At 40.2% G+C, this 14,680-nt stretch overlaps 1 protein-coding gene across 2 annotated transcripts; it reads left to right on the top strand.

Moving 5' to 3' along the window:
* The first annotated feature begins 6,610 nt into the window (after nt 1-6,610).
* LOC102721045 (COP1-interactive protein 1-like) lies at nt 6,611-13,803 on the top strand. 2 transcript variants are annotated; one of them, XM_006664914.3, is made up of 4 exons: nt 6,611-6,701; nt 6,835-6,899; nt 9,530-9,725; nt 10,068-13,803. In XM_006664914.3, exons 3-4 carry the CDS (start codon nt 9,671-9,673, stop codon nt 13,580-13,582), a joined length of 3,570 nt encoding a protein of 1,189 aa, XP_006664977.1. In that variant the 5' UTR covers nt 6,611-6,701; nt 6,835-6,899; nt 9,530-9,670; the 3' UTR covers nt 13,583-13,803. The 2 variants fall into 2 exon arrangements, with proteins under 2 accessions (XP_006664977.1, XP_015698979.1); XM_015843493.2 differs by lacking the exon at nt 6,611-6,701 and adding an exon at nt 6,714-6,731.
* Nucleotides 13,804-14,680: the final 877 nt, after the last annotated feature.

The following is a 14,680-nucleotide window of genomic DNA, read 5'->3' as shown; positions in this document are numbered from 1 at the left end:
ATTGGCACTTTCTTGCTCTTATGTGGACCATGCACCTCGTTTGGATGTTTTTAGATAACTTCCAAAGCTCACACATTTACTTTGTGCATCTTGCATCTCTATGCATATGTTCTTTTTACCTTGATGGCCTCATTGTCAAAGGGGGAGAAATATATGCTTTCTTTGAGAAAATTAAAAAAAAAGTGTTTTTCTCTGTATTTGTCACTTGGTTCTTGCGTTTTGTTCTCGTTTGACCAAGTTTGACTTTTTGCGAATCTTTCGCTTTTAAAATTTCAAAACATCATTTTTTTTCTGCCTGAGTGTTGCCAATGTTTCCATCAAGGGGCAGATTGTGAAACCAAGAGTGGTTTCGATTAATTGTGATGGAAAATTGGTAAGTGTGAGAGAAGCGTGTGTATTGACTAACGAGGGTCAGGTCGTAAAATCTGTGCCCACAAAACGATGGTTCGAATTGTTTGTGTGCAGGTGCTTGGGGTCAACCTTTGTCAACGACAGACCGGGATCAAACTCAGGGGGAGTTGGGGTCTAGCACGGTCGAGGGCGTCAGGTGACAAGGTGGACACAAGAGCATACACAAAAACGAACGTCGTGTGGACGCATTGGATATTCGCGAAGAAAATAGAAAAGGAGAAGGAGTATGTACATGGATGCATGCATGCACAAGTGTATATGGCTGTATGCATACCTACGTGAAAAGAATGGATGGCTAGCTAGCTGGTTGGTGCAAGGCATGGCTGGCTTGGATTGCATGGTCTAACGTGCATGGCCTGGTCAACCTGCATGCATGCATGTACCGGTGCTAGCTAGCTTTTGGGCGGATGGCAAGCAATCGGCAGAGAAGTCGGAAGTGCGAGTGCACGCATGCGTTTTTGCTCACGGGAGGAAGCGGCGTCGACCGTTCGGTCTATGGAGGAAGCGTCACTGGCAGGCGGGCCTAGCGAGGCATCAGGACGCGCGTGGTGCGACCGCGAGCGTTGTGCTCGGCCGCTGACGAGCGGGCCCAGGCCGCAGGTGCGTGCGTGTTTGGCTTCAGGTGGGAGGAGCTCTCCCGCACGGGACACGCGGCCTATTCTGCTTCGGCGCTCACGAGCGTTCCAAACGGAGGGCGACGCGTGGCAGGATTGCTCTCCCGTGCGCGCGGGCTGGAGGCAGCTGGAGGCTAGATCTTCTACGGTTCAACGGATCAAGATGTGGCAAGCTACGTGGTGCATTCTGGAGCGCTGATTCTCAGTCCGACGGCTGTGAGGACTTAGAGTAGCCGCCAAGTTTTGGGGGTATTTTGGTCTTTTTCCAATGGAGGATTAGCCCTATAAATAGGGGTGAAATGGTTGCTTGAGTTTGTAACTTGGTAATGGAATGAAAAATATTTTTCGAGAGTGGTTTGTTACTCTAGCCTGTGTTGGCTAGATGTGACATTAACTCTCATGAATTGTTATTGTTAAGCTTGTGAAACCAAGCTTTGTAAACTTCAAATGAAATTTGAAGTTTACTTGTGAAATGAAATTTTATTTACCGCATTTAAATTTTACGCTTTCCGCATTTAAATTCCTGTCAATATTTCCTGCTCTGTTTTATTTTTGATATCTCCATTCCTGTCCTTCTATTTTCACGGAGATATTTTTTGGAGTTTTGCGATCGAGTTGGAATTTTGTTCCTTTTCGGAGATAGTTACAATTTAGCTATATTCACCCCCCCTCTATAGCCAAATCCGATCTCACACGAGCACGCGCGCGACTGCCTCGTAGTCGGCCCGGCGGTGCGTGTTGCGGAGGTGCTCGACGAGCTTCGGGCCGGGGAGACGGGCGAGCTCGGCCTCGCGCGCCGCGGGGTGGTCGGATTCGCCGGTGGCCATCGCGGCCAGGGACGACGACCGTCGTGGTTGTGGCAGCCAAAGACGCGGGGGGAACCGAGAGGTTGATCGAGAGTGGGCTCGGCTTGGTTCGCTGTCATGAATGCGACACGACGGAGATAAACAGCAATAGCCAAGAGCGTGACTGCGAGGACGAATGCATGCTCTGCTCTGATCTGGAAACCCCACCCAACCACAGATCGTACTCTACCTCCGTCCCACTCAACCATAAGCCAAACGATCACCTGTATGTTGTTTGAGGTGTTAATTGGTCACAATTATGGATGTAATACTAGTACTATGTACTCCTCTGTTACATATGTAATACCAAAAATACACCTAAAATACATAAATGAGCTAAAATAACAAAAGATCAAGTTAAACGTGGCTATTTATCAAAGCTCATTTGTAAGATAATATAGCATCGAAGCGGTGGCACAATCTCAAATTTCAGTTTGCAAAGCACCTTTGAGGTCTTTAAACTATTTCTGAGGTGTTCTTAGAAACACCTCAAAAACTACTTTGCAAGACATCTTTTTAGTTTCGTAACTATACACTTCCCCTAATCCATTCTTTAAAGTTAAGACTCAAAGCTGAATTGTGGTTAAGTCACGTCATCAATAAATCTCACTCATTGGATTTAATCTGGACACTTAGTAACCACTAAGTGTAGTTAATGTTGATTCTCTCTTCTCTCATGAAGCAATGCCACCTCAATTGTTTTTAGTCTTAGGATGATACATCAAGAGTGTAAATTGCATCTCTTCTCTAAAAGACACACCATCCAAACCAATCATTTATAACCTATTGATAATTGATAAAGACAAAAATATATAAACACTTGAAAAAAATTCGTATAGTAGGTAAGGAAAAAAATTTAGAACGCATATCTACTATATTATTATACAGCTCTCCCACAGCAACACGCAGGGTTTTCATCTAGTACTATTATATTTGGCGCTTTTAGAAATACCTATGAAGATATAGTAAGACGACTCATTTAGAATGCATGATTCTTAAAACACAGGAATTGGAAAAGAATACATGATAGGAAAAAGGAAAACTATAATAATTGTTTAAATTAAGTATAGGAAAAATACAAGAATTAAAAGAGATAGATACAAAGGAATTTTTTTCAAGATGTTGGACCTCATGTGAAGATCCTCCAAATTTCTTACGTTTCGTGATATTCCTAAGGAAATTCAAAGAAATTTGTAGAGGCATGCCTTTGTTTCAAATGAACATATATAAATTATTCCATACGAATCTATTTTTAAAAAATTTCTAAATTTTTCTTTGTTCTGAAGGGGCCCTAACATAGCATTGGAGGCGTTTTGATTTGGTGATATGTCCTGCAGTGACATCATGAACCTAGCTGGCTAGCTGTGAAACCACAGTAGGTCAGTAGCTTATGGACATCGGGAAACTGTTTTTAGCACACGGGTGTAGGTACATACGTGTGCTTGCATGTCATCTAAATAGTCATCAAAAAATATGAAAAAATTTGATAAGATAGATAAATATGAGTTATATCATTCCACAAACATGCAAGTTTAAATTTAATGTCTATAAGTTGTAGCAAAAAAAAAACAAACAAAACTGAAACTAACTATATGCATATTCATAATTGTTTTTGTTATTTTTGCTACAATTTGTAGAAGTTGAATTTAAACTTACATGTTGGTGGAGTGATATAGCTCATATTAAACTATCTTGTTAATTTTTTAAATATTTTTTAATAACTAACTAGATAGCATGCAAGCAACAGCTGTATATACACCCGTGTGATAATAAACTGCTTCCTATGGACACCATGTTCTAGCCACGTTGCCGTCTTCCTTGCGCCCATGCCACCTCACTTACGCCTGTGTTTATTCCTTTCTATGAAAAACATCTATGTTTGTGTCTACTACGCTCTCATTTATTTTCTTCTTGGGCCATTAGCCCATCACCTCCCAGTGACAAATCCTTCTAGCCCAGCTTCCTTTCCTCATCTTCTCCTCCTTTCTCTCTTCATTGTTTCGGCCGAGCCAGAGGGCAGTGATCCAGTGAGGTCCAGTAACAGGTTAATAATAAGCCCATACGAGCTCATTGACCTCAACACATTCCAACTGAAAATTCGAGGACGTACGTCTGCTCAAGAATGCGACATTCAGATATCACCAGAAGCTTTTGAACTTTAGCTCCCTGCTAGTAGTGCTTAGAGGTCAGAGTGACAGTGAGAGGATAATAACTGCAAATTGAAGAAACCAAACTTCACCCATTGTATGTAGGAGTATGATCCTGCAGGCATTGGACCAATGAGAGCAGAGGCAAGTACAACCACTCCAAAATGTTGAGAATTTCCTAATTTCCTCCCAGTCACATTCTGGGCCTTTTCACGAGTCTACCTCATATGCAAAAAAGAGAAGGACAAAAAAATATCTCAAGCAAAGCCGGACTTGGGTCCTATGAACCTGTGCTACGTTGCTACGACTACTGCTCTCATAGCCAAACTCTGAACTTTTTGGATCGATCACACGTACTACAACAGCCTGGAGTAGGAATCTCTGGCAATCACAACAGGGCACATGCATATACTCTGATCAATTCAGATTCAGTTTAATTTGTTACCAAATGATACCCCTTATATTCAGTTGATCCTTCACGTTTTCCACTCTTCTCCCCTGGGAGAACTGTGAGATGTATGAACAACCAACCAACAGCATAATCTGTCACCTTTCTCTTTAGGGATCGAGTACGTCAGAGCTAAACACACAAAAAATAAAGATAAAACAGCTAATAAATCCATGCCCATGTAATACCCAGTGCATGTGCACATGCATCTCGTATATGCAACACAGTACTGTGGTATCACATTGGTAGGCACAGTTAACAATGCTCAGGGTCTTGTCCTCTCTTGCACTGCCGTCCAGAGAGCGATGGATCCCCACAGGCCATGGCCACATGGTGCACCCGCGATTACGCGCCAATAATCTGGCTCTTGAAGTTGAAGCCTTTCAGAAAAAAGAATCTGAGGCTCAAGCTCAGCTACAGGTCAGTTGCTCGTTCTGTTCTATCATGGGCGACTGTGAGGATGATCTGGACTGGACTTGGATTGGATCGGATCGGATCGGATCTGCGCCGAATTCGCAGTTCTTCCACCGTCCAAAGAATCTGTTCTGATGCCAAGTTGCAGGTTTTTCAGCTTGAGGAGGAACTCTGAAGTAGCCTGATCAAAAGAAAAACATGAGAACCTGGAGTCTGTTCATCTGCGGTTCTAAACGAGCCGCGTTCAGAGCTTAAGATAGGCGCTGGAGCCGGTTAGTCAAAAGCAAAAATGAACTGCATAGTATAATTTTAGAGATGGAAGAACGAATTTGCCCGGCATGTTTACAGTAGGATGATCTGATTGCTCAGCTTAGAAAGACGAAAGTTACTCGACGTGAGAAAGAGAAACCATGATCTCAGTGGTGGATGACGGAACCAACCAAATACTACTACAGTAGTAATTAGAAATACGCAGTAGCATTGCAAAAGATTACTATATCATTCGTCTACGTCAGCGATCAGTTTCGTTGCCGACACGGTTACAGAATTTCCCATTCTCTGTTGGCGCCTTCGTTGCAGGCTCACACGAGAGATTTCATTAAACTGATCTTCAGCTAAAGCGACGAGTAATCTATACACAGACCATTTCGTAACCGCATCGGTCGACTAATCTGCAACGAATTTCCTACTGGTATGTCTAATCGACGAACGTCCGCGACTCCGCGTGTCCATTAATCCAAGCGAATATATCTATATGTCTAGAACAATTATATATACAAACTATTTTATATTTTGTATTTATATGTATAAAAAATTATCTTTATGTATAGAAAATTTTTATATAGAAGATTTACACATAGAAACAAATTTACCATATAAAGTAACTAATTGAAAAAATTATCTTAAAAGTTATATTTACAAAGACTATACTTATATATATATATCTATATATATATATATATATATAAATTACAAGTGTTTGTACGGATTAATGGACGCGTGAAATTCCCCTTTAGTATTTGTTTTCTACTATTTGATGCCGCGGAATTCGAATCCACAAGAAAAAGGATTCCTCGGGGAGGAGACAAGACAACAGGAACAAAAAAAAAAAAACGCAGGGCGCCAGTTAAATTCAAGCAAGTAGGATGCCATCATGGCGTGCTGTCCTCGTCAGCCCCCACCACACCCCACTTCTCCCAGCAACGATCTTCTGCGTCGCAAACAACAACGGGTTTCATTACGTAGTTTGACGTGTAAATACGATACTCCACATTGTGATACCACCACACAGATAGCAGCCACAGGATTGCATTCTCATCTAGGAGTAGAGCATCTGATTAATAAGAAAGAAATCGCATGCAACCCCCTTGACGCAGAGGATCCCCGACTCGAGACCGCTCTTCCCGCCATGAAGGCGGGAACCCGAAGCTGGAAGACGCCACGTCAGCTCCCACGCTGCGCCAGCTCAGAACCACACAGCTCCCGGGCCCCGCATGGCGGTGACCGTCCCCGTGCGTTTGAGAATGGCGGAGCACTGTGTGTGAATGTGAACTGCTCAGTGGCATTCCCGCGTAATAAGGTGCGGCCACGAGGGGCCCTTTCAGGTCGACGCTGCAACTGGCCGGATGCTCAAAAGGACAAATTGTTGTTCACTTGTTAATAGCCTCTCTCTGGATATGTTTCCAACTCTGCCCACACATTAGAGTCTACGCACTAGAGTAGGGCAGCGATCAGCGTGCCGCCGCCGCCGCCGCCGCCGTAATCTTCAGCCTTTTGTTTTGCTTCGTCGAGATAGGCGAGCGGTTCTTCATCCTTCAGGCAGGTAACTCTCCTCTTGGCTTGGCTTTGTCAGGTTCGGTTTCTGCATCTTCTGCTTCTTCGGTTTGATTTCCCTGCTCGGTTGCAGTCATGCCCGTTTCTTGATCACTCTTGGAATTTCTTCTTCTTCTTCTCAGATCTTAGGTCAGATTCAAGGTTCAGGAAGTGGTTGTGGACGGAGAAGAGGAGGCATTTCGTTTTGGTACGTCTCTTGATTTGTCCTTTTCCCTTCTTGCTTTCTTCATCAGTTCTTGGACAGTACTAGTGTGTGTAGTACTACTGGTTGGGTAATGGTTCCTTGTGATTATGGGTGTTCTTGATGCATCAAGTGGTAGTACACGGATGGTACCGATTGGAGGAGGGTGCTGTCTTCATGTCTGTTTGCCCTCTGACCATGGATCCTTTTTTTTTTCCTTTTTGATTCTTTTAGGTTTCTTCCTTGATATTATTGAGCTATGGTGTTTGCAGTGTGGTTGGCACATGTCAGCTCACTGTTCTTGAATAGTTCTGCAACTTTTATTTCTACTGTATTTCTTTACGTGGGACCTGCCATCCTCACAACAATAGCGAAAAGAAACAAAATTAATCCGTTAGATGAAACCTCGAGGAAGAATTTTTCACTTTATCTACCTATATATGAGTAGCTTAAGCTCAACTCTGTCCTCTGCTTACAGACCTACAGTAGAGAATCGGAATTATATTATGTTTATATAGTAGTACCGCTATTGGTGTTATCTTTTCGCTTTCTCGAGAAAAAAAAAGCAAGATGACATATTTGCAAATGAAAAAAATACAAATAAAATTTTTTATATACGTGCTCATAGTGATTTAAAAGCTAAGGCTGAAAAGTAAACCGTGATGAAAAACCTTAAAATCAAATTTAAATCTAAGTTTAAAAATTTAAATTTTGGCTTATAAGTATAAGAAAAACCAAAAGATATGGGTGTATATAGGATCTGCCGGTGAATGTTCTTTTCTAAATAAAAAACTAGAAAAATCTGCGTGCCATTTGGCACGCTTCATAATTTATACCGCGTGCATCCTGTGGAAAGCTTCTTTACAGAAGAAATTTGCAGGTATTTCTGATTTAATTCTAAAATTCATATAATATTAATTTATTTGAAAATAAACATTTAATAGACTCTTTAATTTGATGTTGTCAAAGTTTGAGAATTGAAGTATAGTATTAATATGCTATAACTGTTAGGCTTATTGGGTTACCTACAGTTTATTTGCATTGCTATGCTGGTGAAAACGTTATTTAAAAAAGGATGCATGATTTTTTTTAAAAGCGTGTATAACTTTCGTAAGTTTGAAATTTTTGTTGGATAGTTTTTTAGAATAGAATTTTTAAATTTTAGCACAGATGATTGGTCAGGTCTGTTATGGCATCGTTATGGAGCCATCTTGGGGGGGGGGGGGGGGTCTCACTTTTTTGAGAAAAAAACTAAACAACGTATTTACAAGCAAATAATAACTTATGAATAAAACTTTTATATACGTATTTATATTTATCTAAAAGTCAAGGGTAATAAATAAATTACGATGAAAACCTCAAACTCAAGTTTAAACTTAATGTTGAAAATTTAAATTCCTATAAGCTAAAAGATTACATTTAGGTTTTAAGAAGTGTTCTATGTTTATTTCTTTGAGCTCTGGTTTAATTAGAGAGCTAGAAGTCTCTGGGCTCTTAGATGGCCTTGAATCGTTGATTTTTTTTTAAAGAAAGTCATGGTGCCTTTTTTATTTTTTTAACCGCTATATAATTCAACATGTCATCATTTATTTTCTATTTTATTATACTCTTCCTAGTTCTTCCTATCTATTTCTTTTGCAATTTTTGGGACTGTTATGTTTGTTCTAGCATTGTCGAAATCACCAGAAAGATCTAGATTTCTCAGTTAATTTATTGACCATCGTTTGGAACTCTTAGGAGAAAGAGAGCATGAGCTTTTACACATGTTTTCTTATCGTTCTTAAAATAAATACTATAAAATAAATAATAATAATAAAAATTCTAAAATCAACTCTAAAATTTTACTTTTGGCATATGATTACGTGCAGTTACCAAAACGATAAGGCCTTTCAGCGTAGGCTGCGTAGCTAGCTGCAGCATCCGTTTTTTCTCCACGTGTCGACAATTTGCAGGTCCATGTGGACCGATCGTCTGGCTGAAACCCTGCCAGCTTGAGAAGTATCGATACAGGCTGAAAGATTGCCTTAATCTTCTTAGATCATCCCTTTTTTATGATTCAGTGAGCTCATGTTTGATATGCTACTTAAAACATTTTGTACTGCTGTATGGATATGATTCACGCATATACCTTACACATCATATATTATGGTTCAGTGAGCTCATGTTTGATATGCTACTTAAATAGTTCAAGTGCAAAGCTAACAAATTTATAGCAAATTTTAATGTCTGCAAATAACATCCCAGATATGTTCTTTCTAATCTTCCAAACATATACCTTACACATCCATCATCAGAAAACCTTATTATTTCGATATTTCACCTACTTACATTCTTATACTCTTTTCTGTCTAATCTTAATTCCTTGGTCGGTTTTTGGCCGGCCCGGCAGAAAAAAGAAAAAACCTCAAACCTAAGAGAATGTACACTTTTGGGCCCGTTTAATTGAAGTTGGAAAAGCAATTCTATATTTCTGTAATTTTGCTAATGGGCTTCAATGTTTTTCGAATAATCTTTAAACATGACACAATCGAATGATTTCTTGCCAGAGTTTTCTTTTGCTGTTCTAGGTGAGGTCTTCTCTGGGATGAGACGATCAGGGACCAATTAATAATTATATTCTTATGTTGTTTACACAGTTCACTCAGAGACGTATCTTGTTCACGAGTAAAAGTATAATCTGGAGCTAGAAGCTAGAGAATCATATCATCCCAACCATGATCAATTTTGACTAGATCATCTTCTCTGCAAACAAATACAAGAATCTGCAGTGGTTCGACATGACGAAGAAACACAAACTTAGGAAGTCCAAACATATTCTGGAGAACAAAAAGGGTATCCTCTTGACTAGTATTTAATTCAAATCAATTGTTAGTCTATTAGATATATTTGCTTGGCTCACATTTTGCATTTTGTTTGTGTACCAAGTTATTCTTGTAATTAGAATATTTCTGTTGGTCTGTTGTTAATATTTTGTCATTCCGTTTGGGTGATCCTACTAGTATAGTTCAAACATCAGTAGCACACTCATAAAGTTCATGTATTTTTTGCATTCGCTCAGTGGTCCTGATGAGAAATGCTATATTTTGTTCTTCAAGAATAACTCCGTTTTTTTACTGTAATCAATAACCTCTCATAGCCAGTCTGAAAAGAGTCTCTGTTTTGGTTTTCCCCCAGATGTCGATGATAATGTAGAAAACATTCTACGGATGATAGGCGAGGATAACGAATCAGCTGAGAACGAACCCTCAGATGATTCTGGAAATGCCTTCAAGAAATCGAAACTTTCCTCCCTTGTAAAGGGCTTCCATGAAGAATATGAGTATCTTCACAAGCACTACAAGCAGTTAATTGGTAAACTAGAAAATGTTGGGCACAGTTCCAGTGATTCGGATTCATCTGATTCAGACGACGAGGAAGACGGATCACACAATGATGCAGTTAGTGAAGAAAATGGCTGGAAACAGAAGCTTGTTGAAGATCCCCAAGGCAAAGAACAAAGTCTGGAAGTAGAAATTCAGAAGCTGAAGAAAAACACAGAAGAACAAGCAAAGGAAATATCTGATCTGAAGGAACTGCTGGATAGAGCAATCAAGGATAAAGAAGCTACAAGGCTAGAGTTAAGCTCAGATTTCGCAAATTTGTCATCTGAGAATGAAAATTTAAAACTATTGGTCGATACTGCAGAGAGGGAGACAGGAGAATCACACAAAACAATAGCACTGATGGAGAATGAGATCAGGACATTGTCTGTTGAGAAACAAGTTGTTGAAAAGGAGAGAGATGGCCTGAAGATTTCAGTAGTAGATCTGGAGAACAAGAGGGTAGATTTGAGCAATCAGCTGCAAGATACAATGGAGAAATGTACCTTCTTGTCATCCCAACTCGAGAAGGCCCAGCTAACTGAGAAAGAAGTGCAGACCTTGTTATCAGAAATTGAGATGATGAAGAATGAGAAGTTGATGCTCTCTAGGGAGAATGATAACCTGAAAGTTTGTGAGAAGAATTTAGATACTGAATGTTCTCAACTGAAGGCAACTATCGCGGAAACAAAAGCTGAAAACAACACATTGACTGAAGAAAAACATTTACTTGAGAGCAAACTTCAACTTTTAGGGGTGAATATAAATGGTTTGATCGCAGAGAAAGAGGAACTAATGAACAATATGAACATAGAACGTGGAGCTGCAGGAGAAGAAAAAGAAAGATTAGTATCAGAACATTCCAAGTGTCTACATGAGTTGGATAAGGCACAGTCAAGTCTCAAGGAACTAGAATCAACAAATGGTGCTTTGAACGATGAAATTGCAGCAATACAAGAAGAGAAAATTGCTCTGGCATCAAAGTTACAGCAGCTAGAAGCTTCTTTTAAGAATCTTGGTAATGAGTTGGAACAGGAACTTGAGCGGATTTCAGTTATGCAGAAGAATAATGAAGACCTGGAGTCAGTGAATTCCAATTTACAAAATGAGCTTGCAACGGTGCAAGGACAAAAGGATGTAGCTGTTGCTTCTACTGTTGAGCTTGGTAATAAGTTAGAAGAGCAAAACCAACAAATTATAAATCTTCAGGAAGCCATTGAAAACCTTGAAGCAGCAAAGAGCAATATGTACAACGAGGTTACAGTACTCCAAGAGGAAAAAAATGCAGCACTCCTACAGGTACAAGAGCTGGATGCTTGTCTTAAGAATCTGGAAAGTGAGCTTGAACAGAAACAGAACCAAGTTTTAGCTCTACAGAAAGCTAATGAAGAATTACTAGAGAAAAGTTCTAGCTTGGAGAGGCAGTTGGAGGAGGCTAGAAGTACGCTGCAGGATGAGATCATTGCGCTACAAGGAGAGAAGGAAAAAGTGCTCGATAATTTGCAGCAGTCAAACACCTCAATTAAGACCCTTGGAGAGGAGTTAGAAAAGCAGAGAGAACATAATTCTATCCTGCAGCTCGCCAGTGAAGATCTGCACAAGAGTATCGCTAACCTGGAGAAGGAACTTGAAGACAACAAGGTTAGTTCTCATGCTGAAATTTTAGAACTACAAGAACAGAAGAACAAAGCACTTTCAGACTTGCAGCAGTCTGAGGTTTCAATCAAGAATCTTAGAATGGAGTTAGAGCAAGGAAGAGAGGAAATTTCAATCTTGCATCTATCTAATGAAGATATGAAGGATAACAATGATAGGTTGAACCAGCAATTGGAGGAGACAAGGACTAGTCTTCATGCTGATATTGCAGCATTACGTGCTGAGAAAGACACAGCTCAAATAGAGTTGCAGCAGTCTCTGGCTTCTGTGAGAAACTTCGAGACTGTGATAGGAAAGCAAACAGAGAGCCTTTCAAGCCTACAGCAAGCTAATGATGACTTGAAGAAGAACAATCATACCTTGACCGAGCAGTTTGAAGTAATCAAGATTGAGTTGCAGGAGGAGGTTACGATGGCACATGAAGAGAAGGATGCCACACTAACACAACTAGAGAAGTCAGAAGATTCTATCAAGAAGCTTGAAAGTGAGATGGTGCAGCTGAAGGAGGAACTTTCAATTCAGATGGAAAACAATTCCAGCCTGAATAAGCAGTTGGAGGAAGCAATATTGAAAGTGTCAAACTTAAATGAGGAGCTCAAGACTGTTCAAGCTGAAACTGCCAGTAAAATTAATGAAATGAGCGCTAATACAAAAGATCTGGTGAAAACAATTGATCTATTATCTTCTCAGAAGATCAAAGTGGAGGAGAATATGAAAATTATTACTGAAGCATGCATGGAAAAATTATCGTTTATGAAAGATTTCGAAGATCAAGTAAAGCAAAAGGTTACAGATCGTGAGATAGCAATTGCTTGCCTCCAACAGAGCCTCAGAGGAATTGTTGGCAGCTGCCAGAGCCTCCAATATGCATATGGAGAGGTGTCCACAAGGGCGTCGCACCTTGAGGTACTTAGGAGGAATCACATTGAGCAGATAGATAAACTGGAGGACAAATACAAAGAAATTCTAGAGAAACATCGTCATTTAGAGGAGGACAATGTATATGCAAATAAAGAAACCAGAAAACTACAAAATCATGTCCAAGAACTTGAAGCTCAGCTCCAGCTAGCCAAGCAGAAGCTTAGAGTTACCGAGGCAGAGAGCAAAAGCAAAGAAGACAGCTATGTGATGACAGTGCAAACATCACATAGAGAGATCCAGTGTCTTGAACAGAAAATACAGAATTTTTGTGGACAGAACAGCTTGCTGGAACAAACTCTTGTACAAATGAAAGGAAATGCCGAGTCCGGAATCTCCACACTAGTTGATCACTTGGATGAGCTAGAATCACATTTCAATAACAGTTTTTCCAAATTCTCTGCCCGTTCATTTGCATGCACTGAAGAGCTCGAGCTCTTAAGGAACAGGTTACATCACCATCTTGCTGAACAGAAAGAATTGGTCAAGGAGAATGATGAGCTGTGTACTAAGTTGAGAGAGAAAGAAAATGTTTTGTCAGAGATGGTGAGAAGTGCTTCGGAGGCGAATGAAAAGATGGCTCAGCTTGAGAAGACAATTGATGACAAAGAAGAAGAGTTATCAGCTAGGGTGCAAGAGAAAAGAGAAGCTATCAAGCAATTGAGTGATGCGATTATTTACCACAAGAACAACAGTGATGATCTGGTCCGCTACATTCGCAATTATAACCGCCCTCGTCTTCCATTTTGTTTCTAATTTTGGTTACCAAAAAGGTAATGTGTGTAGATGTAAAGCTTGTGTATATTCTAGTAGCTTTGAACTGCCGCAGAGAGGGAACCATTGCCAGATTTTTTTTTCTCCTCATGTATCATATAAAGTTCTCAAATACTCATGGAAGCAGTCAAACAGATTGGCCTTTATTCTTTGTTGGCAGCTGGAACTGCTGAACATATTTGTGTTGTTCTTTGCTCGTGTCACAAACCCCTGAAGCCTAGATTTGCAGTGTGCATAAGATTGGGGTTATCTGTGATTGCCTTTGTAAGCTAGTCGTCCCAAGATTCTTGTTTGATATTTTTGCATGATTGTATGACCTATTTATAGTTTCATCAGGTTGTCTGGAGATGTCTTTTTTTGGTCTGCTAAGCTCTGTGTTTTCAACGTTTCGCTTCACAATAAAAATGAACACTAAGGTTGCTGGCTGCTGGCTGGACAATCGACACCCAAGGATTTGTTACTGATATTAATCCGGGTAGGGCGGAGTTTGCCAATTCAATGCCGCAGTTTAGCTGCCTTCTGCAGTGCTGCTGGTACTGCAACATAACACTGACAATGCAAAGCAAAGCAAGTCCTGCTAAATCCTGTACCTCTTCTCTCAATGCTAAGCAAGTACGTATCTAAAAAATTCATATAGATATCAATAAATCCAGACATATATATAAACAATATACATTGGTTAATAGATGAATCTAAGCATAGCTAAAACTTTTTATATTATGAAACGGAGAGAGTAGTGCTTGTATAGTTCAGTTGCAAAGGATTACTAGTAGAAGCCAAAAAAAAATGTTTTGTTTCTATTTACATACACTAGTAAATTATGCAGAAATCCTACTGCACAAATATGCTACTGGTATAGTGGTATTAACTATTAACCCTTTACTATCAGGCGTCTGAAAGAAAAAAGTTCAGGAAAGTTTTCTTCAGACAATTCAAGTAGCAAACCTGAAATAGCCACAGAGCCAAGTGCGCGGGTGCCGGCCCCCACCCGCCCAAGGAGATTTGCGGCCGATTTGTGGGCGGCTCCGGCTGTCGCAGAACACCGCGAGTTCAACAGAGTACCCCGGGACTTGGCGGTGC

Source organism: Oryza brachyantha, chromosome 1 (genome assembly GCF_000231095.2).
Source record: "Oryza brachyantha chromosome 1, ObraRS2, whole genome shotgun sequence".
Classification (NCBI taxonomy): Eukaryota; Viridiplantae; Streptophyta; class Magnoliopsida; order Poales; family Poaceae; genus Oryza; species Oryza brachyantha.
Note: the sequence above shows the minus strand (reverse complement) of the source record. Positions and strands in the feature narration are given on the sequence as shown.

What these genes read in the sequence shown, in the direction of transcription:
- LOC102721045 (XM_006664914.3), top strand. Translation starts at nt 9,671, where the DNA reads ATGACGAAGAAACACAAACTTAGGAAGTCCAAACATATTCTGGAGAAC. An exon ending in TATTCTGGAGAACAAAAAGG is followed by an intron (nt 9,726 to 10,067) that starts GTATCCTCTTGA and finishes GTTTTCCCCCAG; the next exon opens with ATGTCGATGATAATGTAGAA.